Source organism: Phasianus colchicus, chromosome 12 (genome assembly GCF_987193195.1).
Source record: "Phasianus colchicus chromosome 12, bPhaCol1.hap1.1, whole genome shotgun sequence".
NCBI lineage: Eukaryota > Metazoa > Chordata > Aves > Galliformes > Phasianidae > Phasianus > Phasianus colchicus.
The window spans coordinates 12,460,497-12,481,506 of NC_143447.1; the positions used below are offsets into that span (position 1 = coordinate 12,460,497).

At 40.9% G+C, this 21,010-nt stretch overlaps 2 protein-coding genes across 2 annotated transcripts in view; both read left to right on the top strand.

Annotated features, from left to right (window-relative positions):
• TMC3 (transmembrane channel like 3) overlaps nt 1-15,194 on the top strand; it is a 37,708-nt gene extending 22,514 nt beyond the window's left edge. Inside the window, exons 10-28 of the mRNA XM_090148979.1 lie at nt 509-590; nt 1,277-1,383; nt 2,336-2,434; nt 2,527-2,669; nt 4,068-4,215; nt 4,722-4,765; nt 4,923-5,070; nt 5,827-5,936; nt 6,078-6,156; nt 6,667-6,873; nt 8,039-8,167; nt 8,863-8,930; nt 9,161-9,289; nt 10,330-10,440; nt 10,948-11,073; nt 12,430-12,508; nt 12,691-12,733; nt 13,333-13,624; nt 13,788-15,194. Coding sequence (XP_090005105.1) covers nt 509-590; nt 1,277-1,383; nt 2,336-2,434; nt 2,527-2,669; nt 4,068-4,215; nt 4,722-4,765; nt 4,923-5,070; nt 5,827-5,936; nt 6,078-6,156; nt 6,667-6,873; nt 8,039-8,167; nt 8,863-8,930; nt 9,161-9,289; nt 10,330-10,440; nt 10,948-11,073; nt 12,430-12,508; nt 12,691-12,733; nt 13,333-13,624; nt 13,788-14,649 — 3,006 coding nt within the window. The 3' untranslated portion in view covers nt 14,650-15,194. The remainder of the gene's footprint in view (nt 1-508; nt 591-1,276; nt 1,384-2,335; nt 2,435-2,526; nt 2,670-4,067; nt 4,216-4,721; nt 4,766-4,922; nt 5,071-5,826; nt 5,937-6,077; nt 6,157-6,666; nt 6,874-8,038; nt 8,168-8,862; nt 8,931-9,160; nt 9,290-10,329; nt 10,441-10,947; nt 11,074-12,429; nt 12,509-12,690; nt 12,734-13,332; nt 13,625-13,787) is intronic.
• A 269-nt stretch (nt 15,195-15,463) lies between these two features.
• Nucleotides 15,464-19,971, top strand: STARD5 (StAR related lipid transfer domain containing 5). The gene is made up of 6 exons (XM_031587701.2): nt 15,464-15,978; nt 16,061-16,110; nt 16,193-16,325; nt 17,226-17,343; nt 17,975-18,068; nt 18,600-19,971. Exons 1-6 carry the CDS (start codon nt 15,889-15,891, stop codon nt 18,745-18,747), a joined length of 633 nt encoding a protein of 210 aa, XP_031443561.1. The 5' UTR covers nt 15,464-15,888; the 3' UTR covers nt 18,748-19,971.
• The last annotated feature ends 1,039 nt before the right edge of the window (nt 19,972-21,010 follow it).

Sequence of the window (21,010 nt, forward strand, 5' to 3'; positions counted from 1 at the left end):
TCAACCAGAAAGAGGAGAGTGCTAAGGGGCTGTGTTGGTAAATCAGACACTGGGTTTCATTCTTGTTCATATTCCTCTTCCTATGACAAAATCAAAGCTTTCATCTTCGAGTCTATCTAGTCTAATTGTCTCTACCGCATGTTTTTGCTTGAAGATATTCTGCAAGGGATATAATTCAGAAGTTGAACAACACCACTCATTATGTGTAGGGTAACTGTATTATTTCTTTAAGCACAAATTAAAGAGTGTAACAGGAAAACCCCTTCATAATATTATTAATAAAAACAGAAGCTAAGGAGCCCTCCCACATCTTGTGCATTTCTAAATCCCACCATGCCCATCTCCACCCCACAGACATGGTCTGAGATGATGATCAAAAACATTGCTAATATTTCTTGTAATACCAGATGAGAGACACTGATGCATTTCTTTCTTTATTTTCCTATTTTTTTTCCTCTCCATGCAAAGTTGTCACCTTTCTTTTCTTCTCTGCTTTTTTCTCCCTCAGCTTTGGAGGAAGTTTCTTCGACTGGCATATAATTTTGTGGTGCTCTTTATTCCTTGGGAAATGCGAATTAAAAAAATTGAGAGTAAGTACAAGGATTTAATGGGATGGAACTGTAAAGCCTTTGATGAAATGCTGGCTCTTAAGGTTTGTGTTTGGATTTACTGAATCAAACAGTATTTGGGAGGAAGTGTTAAAGGTGACCTTCCACCTGCAGTATGACTTTGATGTGGAACTTTACTTTTTCTGCTCTTCCTGATGCCTTAGGCACTGCACAGATCTCATTGATGACCTTAGTGTGGAGTAACCAAAAAATTAGTAAATATAGAAATAAAAAATCGGTCTTGTCCATTGCACCTTTGGTTATGGTTCATCACAGTCTGTGGGGCAGCATCCTTGGGCCAAGCCCAGGACCAAGCGGTGTGAAGGCACTTCAGCAGTCCTAGATTCAATCATGGCAGCCCTGAACATCACATCAGCAGTTAGACTGTGCTGCTGTGCTTCAGCAGCAAATGGAATTGCTGCATTACGTCACCCAGTGCAGCAGCTTCTTGAGTAAATACTGCTGGTAATTACAGATTCATCCGACAGAGCTTGTGGCATAATCATATTTTCCTCATTGACGCATCGAAGTTTTCTCTACCTTGCTGTTCACACTGCATCCATGAGGCAGGTTTTTCCTTTGCTTAGTCTTCAGGTAGTACTTAATGAATAAACGATGGGAGCTTTTGTAGACTGTGCTGCTCAGATAACTATTTTCTATGGTTTAAGGTCATTTTGGGTCTGGAGTTGCCTCTTACTTCATCTTCCTAAGATGGCTGTTTGGAATCAATATTGTACTTACCATAATGACAGGAGCATTTGTAGTCTTACCAGAGGTAAGAACATGTTGCTAATATTTACAGAAACATGCTTGCTTACCCGTTGTGCTTTCCTTTCTGAATTAAACAAATGCCACACTTAAATGCGTACATCAATTCGAAATGCACAATTTCAAATGAATTATTAAAATAAACACCATTATTAAGAGGGTTGTACATTTTTCTGCCAAAGGATAATTTTGCTATTAGTGTTAGAGATTATATTTTGTCAACATTGTACTAATGCTTTTATAGAATATGTTTGTATCCAATTACTAAAGTGGAGAACTAAATCCTAAAAGCTGCAGTTGGTATTGAACATGCTCAGGTCTTGCAAATGTGATTTATAGGCAGGAAAAAAAAAGTAACATCTCCCTCCAGACAAATTGTTGTTCATTAGAAATTATTTTCTAGAAGTTTGAACAGCCATTATTTTGTTTAGATCTTGCATGCAAATAAGGCTATGTATTAACTTTGTGAGATAATTCATAGATAGGATTTTACCTCACTTAATCCGTGAAGTTATCAGAACATGTAAATATCTGATTTTTCTTCTTGTTGGCTAAGCCAAAATGCAAAAAGTCCCCAAATGAAAAAGTGGGCAGATTGAAGTGATGAAGGTATTCAGTTTCTTATTTCACTTTTGTAAGTAGACTTAATAAAAAAAAAAAAATTGAGATGAAACATTGTCATATATAATTTAAAAATACTTAAAATGGACAGTCAGTTTTAAAATGTTTAGTTAATGGTTTTTTCTTGACCTCTTTTCATTTTTCAACCATTTGGAAGATGTCTACAGAGCACTGAATTACTTACAAGCAGAACACAGATGGCAAAAAAAAAAAAAAAAAAACCAACAATAAAATGAATGCAGGATTTCTCAAGGAGTTTCTAGCTTAGGAGAAGGAATGACCCTTTGTGGGTCAGATGGGTCGATGCAATGTCAGAGACTTTTTTCTCCTCTTCCAAGCTACTGGCTGGTGAACCATTCGGCAGCACCGTCAGCAAAACCATTCGCCCGGAAGACATGAAAACTGCACAAGACCTGGACACCATCTGGTCACTTGGGGCAAGGCTAAAACCACTCTTTATTGTTCTATTACTGCTGTTTGGTTGTACCTGTTTGTTACCGCTCTTACTTACAGACTCTGGTCTCCGCAGGGCTACCTCCAGTATTCTGTTTTGTTTTATGGCTACTATGGCAGAGAAAGGAAGATTGGGAAAGCAGGATACCGGCTGCCTCTCGCCTACTTCCTGGTTGGCATGGCAGTGTTTGCTTACAGCTTCATCATCCTCTTAAAAAAGTAAGATTTCCCGTTTATGGCCAGCCGTAAGCTCGGATGTTCGGGCAGACGTTAATGGCATGTTTATCCCATTTCCTCTGCATTTATTCTGCACGGTTCTATTAACCTGTTTGCATCTTCTAATGGCAGGAATGCAGATGGAGTTCAATTCTAGCTTGTTCTTTGTCTTGCTGATGTTTATCTTGGTTCTTCCTTCAGTTTCCCGCTCCATAAAAGGAGGGTAACATGGATTTGTGTGGTTTGTGTTTATACAGCGTGAGGTGTAAGTTGTTTCTGCTTTTTTCTAGTACAAATATTGTTCTGACAGAAACTTAGATTTTAAGTATAATCCTTTTAGGCATTGCTGTTCTCACCTACTGAAATACTAATACAAAAATTGTGTCATAGGTGCAATAACCTTTGCATTGTTTCAGCTGATAGGTAGCATCCCATTCATATTAAGCTTAATTCCTGTGCTGTTTGAAGGCCAGGAGGTAGGAGAGAGCAAGACTGCAAGTGCTGGCCATAAAATCCAGGAATGTGCAGTGCCTGGAGGGAGTGAGGTCGCTCTGTCCTCTTGGTTCACTTTCCCTTCCCTTCTGGATGCCTATTTGGCATAGTGCAGTCTAAGGCAATTTTTAGTGTTGGCTGTAATAACTCCGTTTCAAAACCAATCCTTCCCTTTCCATCTATTTTTATTCTACTTTCTAGTTTGATCCGAGGGTCACTGGTGTTCTTGATGCTGATTTACACATCTGCAGTTTCAGGATGTGATTAGCTTTTCTCTTTCTGATTTAGCCCACTGACTTCTTGCCTGCCTGATTATTGTTCCCCATATAACATTGTCCATTTGGCTGCCCTTCCTTTCATAAGCTATTAATCTTCATTTCATTTCTTGGATTTTGCAACATTCTGCCCTTTTGCCTGAGCCGACTAGGTTTTTTTTTCCTTTTTCCCAGGGTCTGCAAAACATCACTGGGTTTCTATTTAACAGTAACATAATTTTTGAGGATGAAAATAAGCAGAAAAAAACACACGTCTTTTGCATGATCACTTGTTTTTCCAGATCAGCTCATACTCACAGTAATAGTGAGTTTGTGTTATAGTATCTTCTAGCTGAACCCTACCTGGTAATCTTAAAAATGTTCACAGCTGTAGTTGTGAGATATACTTGCTTTATTTGCCAGGTATGAAAAATGCAATCAGTGAGTCTCTTCTGCACAAGAGCAAACATCGGGTTCAATTCTCAAAACCTCACCCCACTTTATTTTCATCATAAAATTGCTAGCAATTACACTGATTGCCACAAAGTATTTGTGCATCTAAAAAGAAGCTGAAAACTATGAACCATGCCAGTGATTTGAGGTACGTTTTCACACACCAGTTTCAATCATTTTTTCTTTATTTTTCTATTCACAGAATGGCGAAGAACTCAAGAATGAGTTTAGCAAGTGCTTCTGATGAAAACTACACTTTCTGTTGGAGGCTGTTCTGTGCCTGGGATTATTTAATAGGAAACCCTGAGGCTGCAGAGAGCAAAGCGGCTGCCATAGTTAACAGCATTCGGGTAATCAACCCCCCTACAAATTATTTTTCTGGTTATTTGGAAATTAAATATGCCTTTCCTCTCCTTTCTTTTTGCTCCTTATTGTTTCCTGGCATTCACCGATGGATGCATTTGCCTGGGGGAGGATATCACACCTCCCTGTGGTACTGCAGTCACATCGCACTTGCTGACACTGTCACTGCATTTCATATGTCTCTTCTGTCCCTGTGTTAATACAACTCTTCTGTCCCTGTTGTGTTCTGTTTATTGCTACCATATGTGTGACAAGAAGCTAAAAAATAGGAACAAATTTGCTTGTGATGCAATTTCACTGAACAAGAGAATAAAAATGATGTTAATGATGTAAAAGCATGGATATATTTAATCTCTCCATAATAAATGGTCCAGGGGGGTACCTGGCTGCATCAATATCGGAAAGTTTATTAGTATACTTGATACCTTCCATGAAAGATGAGCATTATTTTGGCAGAATGCTATTTAATATATATATATTTTTTTCTTTCAAGGAAGCTATATTGGAAGAGCAGGAAAAGAAGAAAAGCAAAAACCTGTATGTATGTAAGATTGGAGGCACTTTCCAAAGCACTGCTTAAATGCAGGCAGCAGGGCTGCTGTGATTGTTTCATGCCCATAAAAGCCATGTTAGAAAAGAGCCCTGGTGTAATAAAGCAGCCTGTTATATTGGCTGGGTGCTTTTTGTTTTTCAGGGCAGTGACAATCAGCTTAAGGATTATTGCAAACATCCTCGTGCTTCTCTCGCTCACTGGAAGTATTTACATCATCTACTTTGTCGTGGATCGATCCCAAAAGTTAGAGAGCAAGAAGAGGGAATTGACTCTTTGGGAAAAAAATGAGGTACACCATATTTGTCATCGCTGTGTTAGAAGCAGGATTGTTGTCTCAGGGCTCTCAGTAGTGATAGTGTGTACTGAGGTGTAAACTGCAAGCGATGAGCCAGGAGAAATGAGCAGTGGGAGTGCCGAGCTCTGCTTACCTGGAGCTCTGCATGCCTGCTCCCTTTGTCTGCATCATGGAGTCAGCAGAGCTGGTGTGGGCAGCAAGGTTCTCTGAGACTGCAGTTCTAGCTGGCTCTTATTTCATGAAGACAAAGTTTGAAGTCTCTTTTTTGCCCATGACCGAGCTGAGTGAACACTGAGCCAAAGAGCTAGGAAGAGCTGTTAGAAAGGAATCAGCTTTGACAATGGCTATTGATGTCAGCTGAAGAATACTGCATGTTCTGTGAATATTTTTATTCAGAAGAAGTGTATGCTGACAATAGAAAGTAAATGTGTACGGAGAACGACTCATCCATTTCAGAGGACAATGTTTTCTTTATATTTCCAACATGGTAAATTTTGATATTAATAAGCTAATACCTTTAAGGCTAGAATACAACTATCTACAGCAAAGATTCCTGAGTGATATGTCAGGTCTTTAATTTTGGGTCCCAACTGCAGTTATTACTAATGCCAGTGATAATTTTTCAAAGTATATTCTCCAAGAAAAGCAGTCACAAAAGCACGTGCATCAGCAATATTCCGCCAGCAGTCAAGGCACCATAGGATATCAGCGTGCAAAGCTACAACAGCGCTGTGCCTTTCTGTTCTGTAGGTAAGCGTAGTTGTGTCTCTGATTACCATGATTGCACCCTCTGCTTTTGAACTCGTGGCAGCTCTAGAGATGTACCATCCAAGGACCACTCTTCGCTTTCAGCTTGCAAGGTATGGACATGATGCAGTGTAGAAAGAATGTGAAGAACAAGGGAGGAAAAAGAAAGTTCTGCTAGTGTTTTATTTCCACCAGACAGGAGAATATATTACAAGTCCATGGGATGTTGATAACCTATGTCTTATTGTTTTCAGAGTTCTTGTTCTCTATCTGGGAAATCTCTACAGTTTGATCATTGCTCTCCTGGATAAAGTGAACAGTATGAGTGACAGTGTAAGTTTAATGTTTGCTAATGTGCAAAATGAGTTGACTTTACAACAGAAAGAATTCCATCTGTAGTATATATCATGTCAGCTGAAAATTAGTTTGAAATCCAAGCATTACAGCATACTACATGTTGAAAGGATTGTGAAGTTTATTTTGTAGTGTTCACTTCTGAATACTTGTAGTCTTTGGGATAACTGGATCCGTTTGATTGCTGACATGTAGAAAAATAAATAATATTTTCTGTGCATTCCTCAACTACTTTAATGTCAGCATTTTAGGTAGTTGGAGGTACTGGACCTGAAATCAGCTTCTATCACTGTCCTAAAAAATTTCCACCTGCATCTGTGCTTTGGCAGCTACTTTAAAGTCACCTAATTGCTGCTTGAAAACACATGGAGTGTTTTCATGTGTACGTATGCCTTGTTGAAGGCATGAGGCTTTTGCATGTATGCAGGTATAAAGGAAGAGAGAGAAAGTACAGGTGAAAATGCAGCTTTCAAGACGTTTGTTTTTCAGATTAACAACAATTCAAGTAATTCTACCCCCTCCTTTGCAACTGGAACTCCTCCTAAAGAAGGCAATTTATCTGCAACTATTTCTGATGCACAAATGAATAGCAACAAATCTCGCGCTCAAAGCTTGCCAACCTCTGATTCACTGGTTAACAACACAGCTTCCTCTAGCTCTGCCCAGAATCAGTGCTGGGAAACCTACGTTGGTCAAGTATGTCACTGTTATATTATTTAATCTATTTATTCCTAATTCCTCTTTCACCAGAAGTTAAAACCGTGTCACGGTGTGTTCAATTTTAGAGGTTTTCTTGGTGTAAATTCCAGAAATTTAGCTAAGGGCTGCATAGAAGGAGAGAAGATTGCACAAACTGATATGGCCACACATAAGAGCTTTGTTGTTCAGTATATACAATGTGCTTAGTGTTGTACAAGTGTCCTCAGCCAGCCTTCGGTCTCTGTCTTCAGCTCTGCACAGGCAGATCTCTACTGATGAGTGATGCAGATAGCTTGCATTTTAATGGGATGCACAATACAAAGGTTGTCATTTGATCCTGATGTACGTCGGTCACTGTCAGTGCTGCACTCATCCAGCGCCCGGGCCACTAAAGGAAAAATGATGCTAGCACATTTCTGGCTTGCTGAGCTCCTTATTCCAGAGTGAGCAATATTAAAGGTCTTGTTTGATCATCAGGAGCCAAATTTCCTCCTAGGTTTATTAGGCTGACTTCTATTCTGCCTGCTGCCCTCCCTATTCCACAGGCATTAGGTATTTCTTTTTTAAACTGTTCTTTTTTTTCTTCTTTTACAGAATGGGTTAGAGATTTTATTTTTTTTTTTAGATAATCTTTTCTACTTAATTGTATGTTTTCAAGGCTCAATTAATTAAGGAGTAACCCCATTAATCTGTAAGCACTAAACAGACTTCTGTTGTGGTTTGGTGACCCCACTGTCACTGGGCTGTGGTTTTCTGTGAACAATAAGCATTTCTCCTTGTGAAGCACTTACTAAGTGTGTATTTCAAGAGTCACTACAACAAAGGATTGGGTACAAGAGAGTAAATAGCTGCATCCTGTCTATCTAGATAAATTTTCAGTGGGCTCATTAGAAAGAAAGGTTGAAACCGCCATGCCCAGAGTTTTATTGCTGCAAACTGTAGAAGGCACACTGGAAGTCTAATTATGTTTGTTCTTTACGTAGACAAGTGAGGGTAAAGTCAAACAGGAAATGCATATAAGGAAACTTTGTATAAAATCATGCTTCATCATGGTACAAAGCATGATCCAAAATATGAAATGCAAGTATAAATGCAGAAGAGCTGTATGCAAGGCAGTTTGTTTCTGGAATGACTCAATATGTTGGAATAATATGTATTACAGGAGATGCTAAAGCTGTCAATCATCGACATGATATTCACAGTTGCAAGCATCCTGCTAATTGATTTTTTCCGTGGACTGTGTGTCCGATATTTGAGTGATTGCTGGTGCTGGGACCTAGAAAGCAAGTTTGTAAGTACAGGCTTTTATTTTATGAAACTAAGATGCTGGTGATGGGTAGGCTCCTTCCCATAGTACTGGATGTTCTGAAAGCCTTTTGATGGGTAAATAATTTCTCCATAGCGCAATCTATAAAGGCACAACTCACACTGAGTTTTATTTGGAGAGTACAGGATAAATGCTGAGATTGGGTATTTTTCTCAGGCCTACTCCCATGGCTGTGGTGCACAAACTTTTGTCTTTCCCAAAATGAGATCATGGAACAGTCCCATAGAAAAAGATGAGTAATTTCTTGGCCTTTAGAAAAACAGAGGGAAAATGTTGCATCCCACATCCTCCTTTCTTAGCTGTAACAGCTGTCTACAATAGAGACAGTGATCCAAGGAGCAATAAGAAAAGGCAGATAACTCTTTAAGGAAATTACTGTAGTATTTGGTTAGCAAGCAGCTGTAGGCATGAAAGGCTCAAGTCTGTTCCTTGTCCTTAAGTAAACAAAGTAAACTAGAGATGAATTAGTTTATCTAATCCCTTGATACTGAGTAGGTTTTACTGGGTTCTCACTGTCTGCCAGAAGGTGGTATTTGATCCAGACATTTCAGGCCATGTGCTGTCTGAAAATGGAGTCAGCCAAATGATTCTAATAAGTGATCCGGAAAAAAAAAGTAAGATTAGGATGAAATATTTATCCTATGCTCTGTTTCTTGTAGCCAGAATATGGTGAATTCAAAATTGCAGAGAATGTACTGCATTTGGTCTACAATCAAGGAATGATCTGGTATGTTATCCATAAGCAAAATGATTGACTGCAAAGTATGACAATTCTCAATGAAATGTATTCAAGCAAGATACTAGCAATGCATTCTCTTGCACTTTATTGCATTAAGAATTTGTCTGTTGGTAGTGACCTGTTGCTTACTTATTCTATCATTTTCATGCAATGCTTTGCTGTTAAAATTGCTGTGGGCTGTGGCAGCACTGAGCACTGACATGACATTGTTCTTCCAGGATGGGAGCCTTCTTTTCACCTTGTTTACCGGCATTCAATGTCCTCAAGTTGATTGGACTCATGTACCTGAGGAGCTGGGCTGTGTTAACGTGTAATGTACCACATCAGCAGGTTTTCAGAGCCTCTCGGTTAGTCCAAATAAGAATGTAAGATAAAGAATAAATGAAACGCAGTCAATGGAAATGTCTTCTGTGCGCAGAAACAAAACAAAAGGAGCTTTTACTTCTGAAAATTGACAATCAAAATGGACAGATATCAAAGGTCTGTGGAAAAAAAAAAAATTAGTTACCAAGAGATTGGAGAATTTGGAGATACAGCAGAGTAGTTAGATACACACAAAAGAGACTCAAGTGGGATTGAACTGCCCGAGGCTGGTTTGTGATTGTAGTGAAAACATTTAGATATTCTCTCCAAAAAGGCAAGGTATGAGTTTCAATAGGCAGAACGCAGGGCAGAAGGACTCATCAGCAATCGTGGCATTTCACAGCGGAAATCAAGCAATGCTATCAAAAGTATTTTTATTGTGAAAGTTTGGGGATAAACAGAAATCAAACTAAATAATATGTCACAGAAAATTCCCAGACCAGGAAACGTGGCCTGACAGAGATCATGTATTTCCATACCAATCTAATGAAGTACAATAAGCTCCATGCATAAATCACTGCAACTTCTGTATCTTGGTGTTTCTTTTTATGAAAACTATTAAGTATCCTATTTTATCTGCTGCGTCACACAATAGAACTTCCCCTTTTTATACTATCAGGATGAATATCAGAATTAGTTTTTCAAACTGAAATAACTTAGGGCATCTTTACATCTTAAGAATCAATTCTTTCTAATATGTTTTGAAGATGAATCAAATTCTGCTGCTTTTTTCTTATTTTCCCCAACAAATCTGGGCAGTCGGGTGAGTTTTTATAGAACAGTGCTATAAACAGTTCTCTGACTGGTAGCAGCAGTATCTGGAAAGCAGTACAAATAAAATTTTGACCATTAAGGGTCACTTTAAAGTGGCTCTGTTCAGACTTTTTTAATCAGAACAGAATGATTTTGATCTTTCAGAAACGTAATCTTGAACTTGTTAGGTAGATGAAGACTTGCATCTTTCATGTTGCTGCTGTTTTTCTCTCTGATTAGGGTAATCTGAAACATTTATGTCTTCTTGCAGATCCAATAATTTCTACTTGGCCATGTTGCTGTTCATGTTGTTTTTATGCATGTTACCAACAATTTTTGCTATTGCCCGATACAAGCCATCTCTAACCTGTGGTCCCTTCAGGTAAGTTATGATGGACTAATGAAAATGACAATGATTTTATTTCACTCTCAATAAATTATTCAGGTTTAAGAATACCCAAATTATCAATAAATAGTAGTTTTTGGATGGGGCAGTGCTTTCATGCTGCCCGTGTTTTCCAGTTTAAGAATTAATTTGTTGAATACCTCATCATCCTAAGTGAGGGTACGTGTTTTGCTTTATATACATGGTTCCACTAGTTCATGTTTAAATGATGCAGTGTGCCATCAAGAAATTTATCACATATTGGTACCCTTCAAGTCTGGTCAGTGCTTTTGCACTCTTGCAAATCTGTTTAAAATGTAAGTCATGAACAAGTAGCCTTTATCCTTTGTTTTTGTAGTTGATTTTTTTTTTTTTCCCTTCAGTATACTGTGTATAAGTGGTCTTAAATGATTTTTTTTTTATTCAGTGCAACACTGTTTAAAAAGTGGACATACCAAGGATATTTTACAATTTAATTTTAATTTATTTTTTCTTTCCCTGTAGCGGACAAGACAAAATATATGATATTGTTTCTGAAACAATTGAAAATGATTTTCCTCTGTGGTTCAGCTCAGTGGTTACTCATATCAGCAGTCCTGTGGTGGTCCTCCCTGCGCTCTTACTTCTATTGTGAGTCCTTTGTTTCTCATAGCAAATTTAACTCAATTGTGTTAATACTAACTTCATCCCTGGACAGTCGCATGTTGATACTGAGGAGCAAGCAGTACATTGCTGTAACTTTATTAAACATATATGAAGAAGAAAACAACCTTACTGAATGTATGGTATAAGCATCAGATGGGAATGAGAGTATGTTAAAAATACTGTCACCCTATTTTCAAAAGGCTGCTTCTATGTTAAAGGAAGTTGGACACTGTGTTAAAGGAAGTTCATTCTATTGTGTCAAGGCTTACAATGCACTTGGCTCCAGGAAGTTTTAAGATCCTTCTTCCCACTCAAGAGCGCCTCAGAAGTTAATTTTCCATTTCCTCAGGGTGATTAGTTCAGCACAGACTGAACTCTGTTCACAGGCGTATCATTGAAAGAAGCTACCCAGTCACACTGATTCCTGACAAGATAAATCAATTATGGAGGTCTGCTCTTAACTGTGTTAATGTAATATAGCTTCCTGCAGACTATCCAGTGGAAATCCTTTCTTATGCCAGTCTCTAAATAATTGTTCACAGCTGGGAATTAATATTTACTTTGAGCTGTTGGAAATTCACTTTGCTTCTGTAACGTATCATTTGCTTTGCAGGTGCCTTTCTTTCGTTTTCTCCCCATAAACAGATGAGCGCAGTTTGTCCTACCACCTTGGTTTTCAGATAAATTGAAAGGACCTAAAGCAGTGTTTACTATTTGTAGCTATTTCCTCTAAGGTCATATTTACAAATTCACACAAATCTACTGACTGCTTCAAACTGCTGACTAAGTACCTACATAAATGTTTATGTTATCTGCTCCAGCTATAAGTCTGTTTCATTTGAAAGCCATTGTCAGGCCAGACCTGATGTCAGCTGTACCAGTGGTATTATAACGAGGTGTTATTCCAGCCAGCCAACAAAATGACAGTGGAATGAGCTTGCAACTTAGCAGTAGTTCAGTAACCTTGGGCTGGAAAAAAAAAAAAAAAAGAAAAAAAGAAAAGTGGGGGGGAGAAAGCATCTATCAAAATTTTCATTTTGAGTGTGTCCAGAACTGAAACAGAATAAGCTAGAAATGCACACAGGGCTACATGCACAATAAAAAGACTTGCAAAAAGCACAGGCACAATTTGACCTGCAGTTAAATCTGTTTTCAGTATCGCTTATTTGTTAAGCTTTCATATATGCTTGCCTGAAAGAAAGGTATGATCTATTATCACAGTACAAAGGAAATGCTGGAACACAAGGACTGACTGTTCACCATTTTGATGACTCATAATCCTTTAAAGAAAAACAGTCAAGAATGTTTAATGTGACTCACAATCACCTCTTTCACTTCTAGCATGCTGATCTATTACCTACAAAGTATTGCAAGGTCATTGAAATTCACCAACAATCAGCTGAGAATGAAGATCCAAGCAGTAAGTACAGCTCAAAGTACTTTCACATACAAATTGGTGGGTTTTCAGGAAAGTGCTAGCCTAATTAATGTCATTTTCAATATTTCACAATGTAAATCCAACCTGCCTTTGTCATCTGTAGGCAATACTGGATTTACTTTCTAGTCCAAAATAACCTTCTCACTCTCCTGAATGTGTTTTAGGAAAGAACTGAAGATAAGAAAAAGGTGGTTCAAATGGCAGTAGGTAAGTTGTTGAGCTAAGGAAATTCCACTATTAATAAGGGATTTGGATGTGAAGATATTTTGATTTCTCATACACATAGGGAGGTTCAATTGTATTTAAAAAAACAAAAACAAAAACAAAACCACCTGTTTCCTGTGTAGTCATGCTTTTAGATGGCTTTTGAGCCCAGCTTGACTTAATCTTGGCAGTACTGAAAGCCAAGGCGTGTAGTTTACACCTAAAGCCTGCTGAGATCTCTGTGCTGGGTATCTTCTTGCTTTTACCACCCATAGGAAAGAACCTAGTAGGCATTCCTGATGATTAAATCATGTCAGATTTTACTCAAAATTCGGAGGGTAGTAAGCAGAAGAGGGGGAAAGGGAATGGCTCCTTTGCTTTGACCTATCTAGGTTCAACATCTCATCTATGTTGAAGAGATTTCAGACTTGACATCTACTGTGCCTGAGGGGATTTGTGTCTACACCTTTTACCTCTCAGATTTTAGCAATGAGAAACCATATTAGATTCTCTGACCTCTGGGTAAATTTGAGCCAGTGCATTTACACAATTTCTAAACTTAGAGGCCTGGAGAGTTCCTGTGATTAAATTTTGTTTTCTAGCCAGATTCCAGAATCTGGATGGGAGTGACAAAAGACCAGACCAAGACGGTGGTCTTATTAGCCAGGAGTCATCTGTTCGGGCCTCAACCCCACGAAAGAATGGCAGTGTCTTGAGCTTTGAATCTCCTGTGAGCAAAGGCACCAGAATACAAACCATCTCCCAGACTGTGCCTCACACCGTGCCCTCGACTGATGCAGCAAGACCTGTCAACGCAAATCCCACAACTTCAGCTTCTTTAACGCCCACAGTATCAAGTGTACAGAAACCAAGAAATGACCATACCACTAGCAGGCAAGACTGGTTTTGTGCAACAGCTTGGGGAATTTTTAAAAAGCAGAGTCATTTGTGGATACTATTCAGAATGCCAGTAACACTCTGAATATCTTGTTTTAATTATATTGGTAAGCATATCTCCTAACATTTCCTTCCCCTTTTTCTTATTTTTTTCCTAAAGGTACCCAAGTGTTGTGCATGGGAGTGCAAGTGAGCTCTGTAAAACAAAGGCCTATACACCAGTGACTTTCAAAAAACGTACTGAAGATGTTCACTCTGAGCCTCTCTTTAGGAAAAGCATTCGGCAGGTAAATCCAGATGCTTTTGGAGCGGGGGCTCCTGTTTTTGTGGGACGCAGACCACATGCTACCAGATACTTTGTTGTTAATGAAAATGAACCCCGCAAAAAATCAGCCCGTTCTACCTCCCGACTCCAAAGGCAATTCCGAATAGAAGAGCCAGAAGATATTGTTGAGTTGTATCCACGCAATATCAGAAGATACGTGGTTCAAACACCACAACGCATGTATTCTCCTCATCCCAGTGAAGATGAGGAGGATGAAGAGGAACTTGGGAGACGCTATATGAAAAGATCCCATCGCCCTCGGTCACTGTCTGACCTTCGCCCAGCACCACGATTTTATATCGGGGAGCGTGCTGATGGCCATGTTCTTACGAGCAAAGACCTAGCCAAAGTGCATTACAAATCCTGGGATGATGGTTTTGAGCTAGACCTGGACAGGCCTCCATATGCCTACAAAAAAGTGCACCTGAAAAATGTTGAAGTTGATCAGCACTATCTTGAGCCACATGTGAAACCTAAAATGAAGCATATGCTGGAGCAGTCTCTAACAGAATCTGATTCTGTTTCCATTGAATCGAGCAGCGATCCGCAGAACAGCAGCAATGATCAATACATCCAGGTCATTCATAGCAAGGAAAAGTACCTGAAACCTGGGACAAAGCTCACCAAAAAGAAATCAAAAAACAATATTGAACTAAACATGTCTGAGCCTAATGAACTGGTATGCTCAAATGTCTGAGAAAGTGCCCCAACTTTTTGTGTTTAGAACAGGTTTGTGTGCAGGTTTGTGCAGTCATTGTACTTGCTGTTTGAGATCTATTAGAATAACTACCACAGTCAGCCATTCGAGGTGGGAAAAGTAGTTAGTCCTGTGTTTTACTTTTAACTGTACCTCGCTTTGATATCATTCCCGTTTATTACATGTTATGCTGTTTAAAAAAAAAAACAAAAAACTTATTGGAAAATCAAAAGCAATGTACTTGGAGCACTTGAATTAAACCTGTATAGAAGTACATCAGACAAGGCTCTCTGATGTGATTGCAGGAACATGCTCCCACTGAATCCATGCAGCAGGTAACCACCATCCTACAAGTGCAGAACTGCTCCCTGAAGTACAGAATCAAAGAATCGAGTTAGAAGGGACCCTTAAAGGCCATCTGGTCCAACTCCCTGCAGAACAGGGACACCTACAGCTGATCAGGTGCTCAGAGCCCCGTCCAGCCTGACCTGGAGTGTCTGCTGGGGCATCCATCGCTTCTCTGGGCAACCTGTGCCAGTGCCTCACTGCCCTGATTGTAAAAAAACTTCTTCCTTATATCCAGTATAAATCTCCCCTCTTTTAGTTTGAAACCAGTCCCCTTGTCCTATCACTACAGACCCTCCTAAAGAGTCTGTCCCCTCTTTCTTACAGCCCCTTTAGGTACTGAGAGGCTGCTCTCAAGTCTCCCCAGAGCCTTTTCTCCTCCAGGCAGCACAGCCCCACCTCTGTCTGTCCTTTTAGAGGTGTTCCATCCCTTGGGTCATTTTTGTGGCTCTCCTCTTGATGTGCTCTGCCGGGTTCACGTCTCTCCTCTACTGAGGTCTCCAGATCTGAACACAGTACTCCAGGTGAGATCTCACAGTGCAGAACAGCGGGGCAAATCCTCTCCCTCGCCCCGCTGACCACGCTGCTTTGGATGCAGCCCAGGACACGCCTCGCTTTCCGGGCTGCGAGGGCACGTTGCTGGCTCACGCCCAGCTGCCATCCAGCAGTACCGCCAAGCCTTTTTCGGCAGAGCTGCGTTCGCATCCTTTCTATCCCAGGTCTCCTACTCGTTGTCTATGGAGGCTGGAAGTCCGTGCAGTTCACCGTCCGCCAGGCCACTCCGGGCCGTCGCAGCCCTCAGGTGAGGGGGAGGCGCCGCCATCGGCCCACGGGGGCGGCGCGGCGCGGCGCCTCATAGGCGGTGTGCGAGCGGCCGCTCCGCCCTGCCCGACCATGGACTACGCGGGGCTCGCCGAGTCGGCGGCCGACAAGATGGGGCTGTACCGGCGGGACGCGGACGGCTGGCGGAGCTGCCGCCGCACGGTGAGCGCCGGGGGATGCGGGGCGGCGGGGGCCGTGCCGCGGTCGGGCCGGCGGGGCGGCTGACGGCTCTCCCCGCCCGCAGGACGAGGTCGCGGTGTCCTGGAGGCCGTCCGCCGAGTTCGCCGGCAACGTGTAAGTGAGCGTAGCGGAAGGAAGCGGGGTCGGGGCGAGGCGGGAGCGGCAGCGCGTTCGGTTTCGTTTCGCCTCGCCTCAGGTACCGCGCCGAGGGCACCGTGGCCGCCCGCCCGCAGCAGGTGTGGGAGTGCATCAAGCCGGTGGCCGGAGGGCTGAGGACCAAGTGGGACCAGAACGTGAAGGACTTCGAGGTGGTGCAGGCCGTCAGCGATGTGAGTGCTGAGCGTGGGTTTGGGGACTCGGCGTTCCTGTTTGTGCCGCTTATGAAACAGCCGACGTCACGTGCGGGGAAAGGGCTGCAGTGTGCCGGGAGGGGGTCCGTGCCTCTCCGTGTCCTTATGGGAGTAAATTGTATCTGTTCTCCTGAAGGGCTGCCTTTCTGAAAGGAGCTGCTTTAAGTCTGGGGCTAAATACGTTGTCTTTTAAAGATAAGTACATTTATATCGCTGAAGATGTTGCACTACAGTGTTAACGCTGCAAACTGAGGCAAGCGGAAACTCTGTTAGCAGTCTTTCCTGTTCCCTCGTGGATGTTTGGAGAACCATAGAGTGGCCCCCACCTGCTTTGGCTGCCCACAGCCCCACCCAGCCTGGCCTGGAGCACCTCCGGGGTTGGGGCACCCACAGCTCTGAGCAGCTGCAGCCACCATCGCTGCTCTCTGAGTAAAGAATTTCATCCTAACATCTAATCTAAATTTCCCCCTCTTTTAGTTACTGGAAATACGAAGGTTTCTGCAGCACAGAATCTGGGTATCAAGTTGCTTTCTTAGGCGGTGTGTTACAGAGAAGATATCTTCATGAAACTCCTGAAAAAGAGTAGTGTTTTAATTGTCCACTGAGCGCGTGTGTGCCAGACTTGCTTTTCAGCATCTTTTTGGCATCTTTCCTTAAACAACCTGGGATCAATGCAACATTGGTGTGTTTTTCTTCATTAAACTATTTCATCAGCATATCACGGTGCCTTTTGCCTGTGCTGATTTGCTTTTTCTTTTTTTCTTTTCTAGTGAAGGATGTAATATAACTCCTTGATAAGTTCATCAAGTGTAACTGAAAGAGTACAACTGCTGTACTTTTGGAAACATCAACTGATGTAAAGTCCTTTGTAATTTCCAGGCTGTCTCTGTATGCAGAACCACAACCCCTTCAGCTTTCATGAAGATTATTTCACCAAGAGAATTTGTGGATGTGATCTTAATGAGGCAATATGAGGATGGGACGATGCTATCTGCTGGTAAGATGCTTATGTTTGTGCTGCGATCTTGATTAAAAGATAAAATGTTTGTGGTCTCTTTGCATTGTTCTTAGGCATAAGTCATATTCTTTTGTGGCTGTTTTTTTTTTTTTTTTCATCTTCACGCAATTGTTTGCCTCCTGCAAATCACTGCTTTTATTGCTTCTCTGTTCAGCTGCCCAATTTTCCCTTGCTATCAGGAATTGTTTGCCAGAAAGTTTAATACCTGCTGGAGTGCTGCTTAGCAGTCAGGTGTTTGTACCTCTGTGGTATGGATTTGTTGGAAGCAACTTCGTTGAAACCCAGAGATCAGCGATGCACTTACACAGTGCAGTTTCAATAACACTCTCTCAGGGCATCCTAATGCTTGGTTCAGAGCTCAGCAACAGTTACTTCTGAATTTAACACTTCTTTAATTTCTCAGTCAGCAGCCAGAGCAGTTTCTACTTTAATGGTCGTTTCAGTGCTTGTATGATGCAGCCCAACAATAGGAGTGTTACGCTGCTTATTCTTTTCAGATATGTTTTCTCAGAGTAGAGTGAATGTGCTTCTCAGCTGCTGCTTTGAGTACAAAGGACTCTCTCCCATCTCCTGTGAAAATGACATAATTCTTGAATGCTTTTTCTTCTAGCTACCAATGTGGAACACCCACTGTGTCCCCCTCAAGCAAATTTTGTGAGAGGGTATAATTATCCCTGTGGCTGCTTCTGCATACCTCTTCCAGGGTAATATTTGATCACTATATTTTGAACCCTTTCTTATCCATTGTGCAGTGTGTTCGTGTGGATGTGCCTACATGCAGTCTTTAGTTCCTTGGCAATGACATGTTTCTATCTTCCTGTGACATACAATTGTTATGACTGAGTGCCTTTTCTGTTCTATTTTATGCTGCAAGTTAGTCTCTCCTTGGGAGAAGTCTTGAATGTTACAAGAACTGTTGTCATGATTCTTGCTGACCTCGTAAGTGGAGATTCAGCAGAGCATAGGTTGTGGTCTTAATATTTGCTAAATGTGTATCTAGCTGTTTGTTACATTGTCATAATTTGTAAACAGAATCACCTACTCAATTAGGGCCTAGCTTAATTGTAATTTGACACACACATTTATAGAAATTTAAAATTAATGTCTGTTGTTTGTTTAAAAAAACTAACTTAAAAGTATGTATCATCACATACTTCATATATGAGAGTCATTGTAAAATCCTTAATGTTTATTTCCAAACCTCTGGCTATAAAATCACTTGCATTGTCTTTCAGGGAACCAGAGAGGACTCAGCTCCTCAGTTTCTTTCAGACCGATCTTGGTGGCTACCTTCCCCAGACTGTCGTGGATTCCTTCTTTCCAGCTAGCATAGCTGGGTTTTACAGCAATCTGACCAAAGCTGTTAAGGCATTAAAAGCGTGATGAGACCAAATGCTGGCATCAGCTGCTGAGGGTAGGAAATGCACTGGCAGTTTGAGGGTAGTGATCATGAGAAGTAGGAAGATGGCCTGTAACACTTTTCTACTGACACGGTAAACGTGAAATTGTTCAAAGTAATGCATACTTTTCTAATAGGATATCCTTCATTTCTATAATTAGAAGATGTCACACCAGAGGCAAGAAGACTCCTGCAGGCAGCACTGCTGGCTTTCTGTGGGAGATGAATATACTAGATCTGTTCTTCATCAGTCTATGATTATAACATAAAATCCACTCTACCAGCGTTAGTCAGGTGCAAGTGAACTCTTTCTCTGAAGCTCTGTGTAGACTCCCATGGAACAACGTTCCTTAACAGACAAATAGGTGGCTCTTCTGGTGCCAGCCCTCACAGAGCTGCTAGGATGTTTCAGAAAAGTCAGAATGAATTGGACTGTGTGTAGGATCCCACTTGTTTGTTCCCACAGACGTAGATATTTGTGGTAGATACGTCTTAAGTGCTGCTTTTCCTAAATCAAAGTCTAGCAATGCAAATCAATTAATAGGTCTGTGGGTTGGCCTGTAGACACTTTTCTTTCTTCCCCTCTGTACCAAGACCAGACATTTCTACAGTGTCAAACCAAACTGCGCTGATAGAGTGGCAATAAAGAGGATTAAGCACTTTACTTGCCATTTTTTTTAACTTGAAATACTCAGGTATTTCAAACATTTTTCAGTTTCTTGTAGTGAGAGGTCTTAACGGGTAAACAATCTTTTCTGTAGCTCAGTCATGACTTGGCAGGCCATAAGGACATCTCTTTAATACTGGCTTACCTCAGCACTGACTTGGGAAATCAGCTCCTGATCAAGTGTGTCGTGATGTGTGCAGCTTTTAAAAATATGTACGGTGCTGGTTACCGTGGGAATGTCAGACATTGCTATGGGTTACATAGAATTACAAAAGGAAAATTAATTACTGTATTAGCAATTGGTGGGTTGTGATTTTAATGCTGTAACTTGGTTATTTAACAAAGTTACTGTGCTCTGCTTTTTATCCCTGTATTTGTTTTATGTTGGTGTGGAGCATAGGTCTGCATACAAAGTTTTCCTCTGTCATTCTCACCCTGTGGAATAGATTTTTTTAAGGAAGCAGTTTTTAATTCAGTCCTTTCTATGTACAAAGATGTAAAAACTTCTATGAGGGTGATGAAATAAATATTTTTTCTGCTATACCTTGTTGTCTTTCTTGCTATATCTTTCTGTTTTTCTTTAAAATTGTTCCTCCTACCCCTTCACAGGGTACCTTGAAGCACCGCTTGGATCTCCAGCACATCTCAGAATTCAGTGCAGTGAGGCAGAAAATAGCCTTCCATTTAATTTGTACTCCCCACTAAGTGGGAATATAATGTTTTGGTGGGGGCACTCATTCTTGACTTCTTTGTCCATGGTTGGTCCTTTTTTCCTATTTAGTTTGCTGCTTTCTGTGCTTAAAGAAAGGTAACAAATTCAGTGGGGAGAGATATGGGTCCTGATGTTACAGAGGCTCGTACTTACTTCCCTAAATGTACTACAGGTTTTAGTCAGGCCCCATGTTAAGTATCTGGGCAAGTCTTTGCAAGATTATGGTTAATTTAATTTGCAGAAAGTTCTGTGAGTGGAGCTCAAGTCACCACTTGCTGTTCCTGCAATTAAACCTTTTACAGATACTGGGATTTTTTTTTATTAGTTCTTTTTTTATATTTATTATATTTTTATACTACTCTGAACAACAAAGGTGGTGGTTGAGGCTTTTCCTTAAAATAACTTCAGGCTTCTTTTTCTGAGTGCTCAGTGTGTTCTATCCAGAAGCAATTAAGAGCACTTAACATTCATTCTTCTGCCATGCCAAATCAGAGATGCAAATGTCTTAGCAAAGATCATCCTGTAAGATCTTGGAGTGCCTCCCAATGAGATGTGCTGCTTCTGACAGTGTGTTTGCACTTCTTTTGATCCTGACAGATGACAGGAAATAGAGGCAATTGAGAAAACATTGAAAGTGAGGTAAGAAAAGCATGTTGGAAGAGGGGGAAAAAAAAGATCCAACTGACCTCAGTGGTTCTGTATCAGTTTTTAAGTTGTTTTGGGTGAGGACACCTTTGGTAAATGACACTGAGGTAATCTGAGGCATTCTGTGCTCATGGAACTCTATACAGCATATGGAAAATGGTGCCAGAATACATGCAGCAGCATTTGCAGCGTAGTTTTGTGTCCAAATTACTGTTTTCAGAGT

Bases quoted from the DNA above. Each gene is read 5' to 3' on its own strand.
- STARD5 (XM_031587701.2), top strand. From the start codon at position 15,889: ATGGACTACGCGGGGCTCGCCGAGTCGGCGGCCGACAAGATGGGGCTG. The intron at 16,326-17,225 runs GTGAGTGCTGAG...TGTAATTTCCAG, and splicing joins TGGTGCAGGCCGTCAGCGAT to GCTGTCTCTGTATGCAGAAC. The intron at 18,069-18,599 runs GTAATATTTGAT...ATTGTCTTTCAG, and splicing joins TTCTGCATACCTCTTCCAGG to GGAACCAGAGAGGACTCAGC.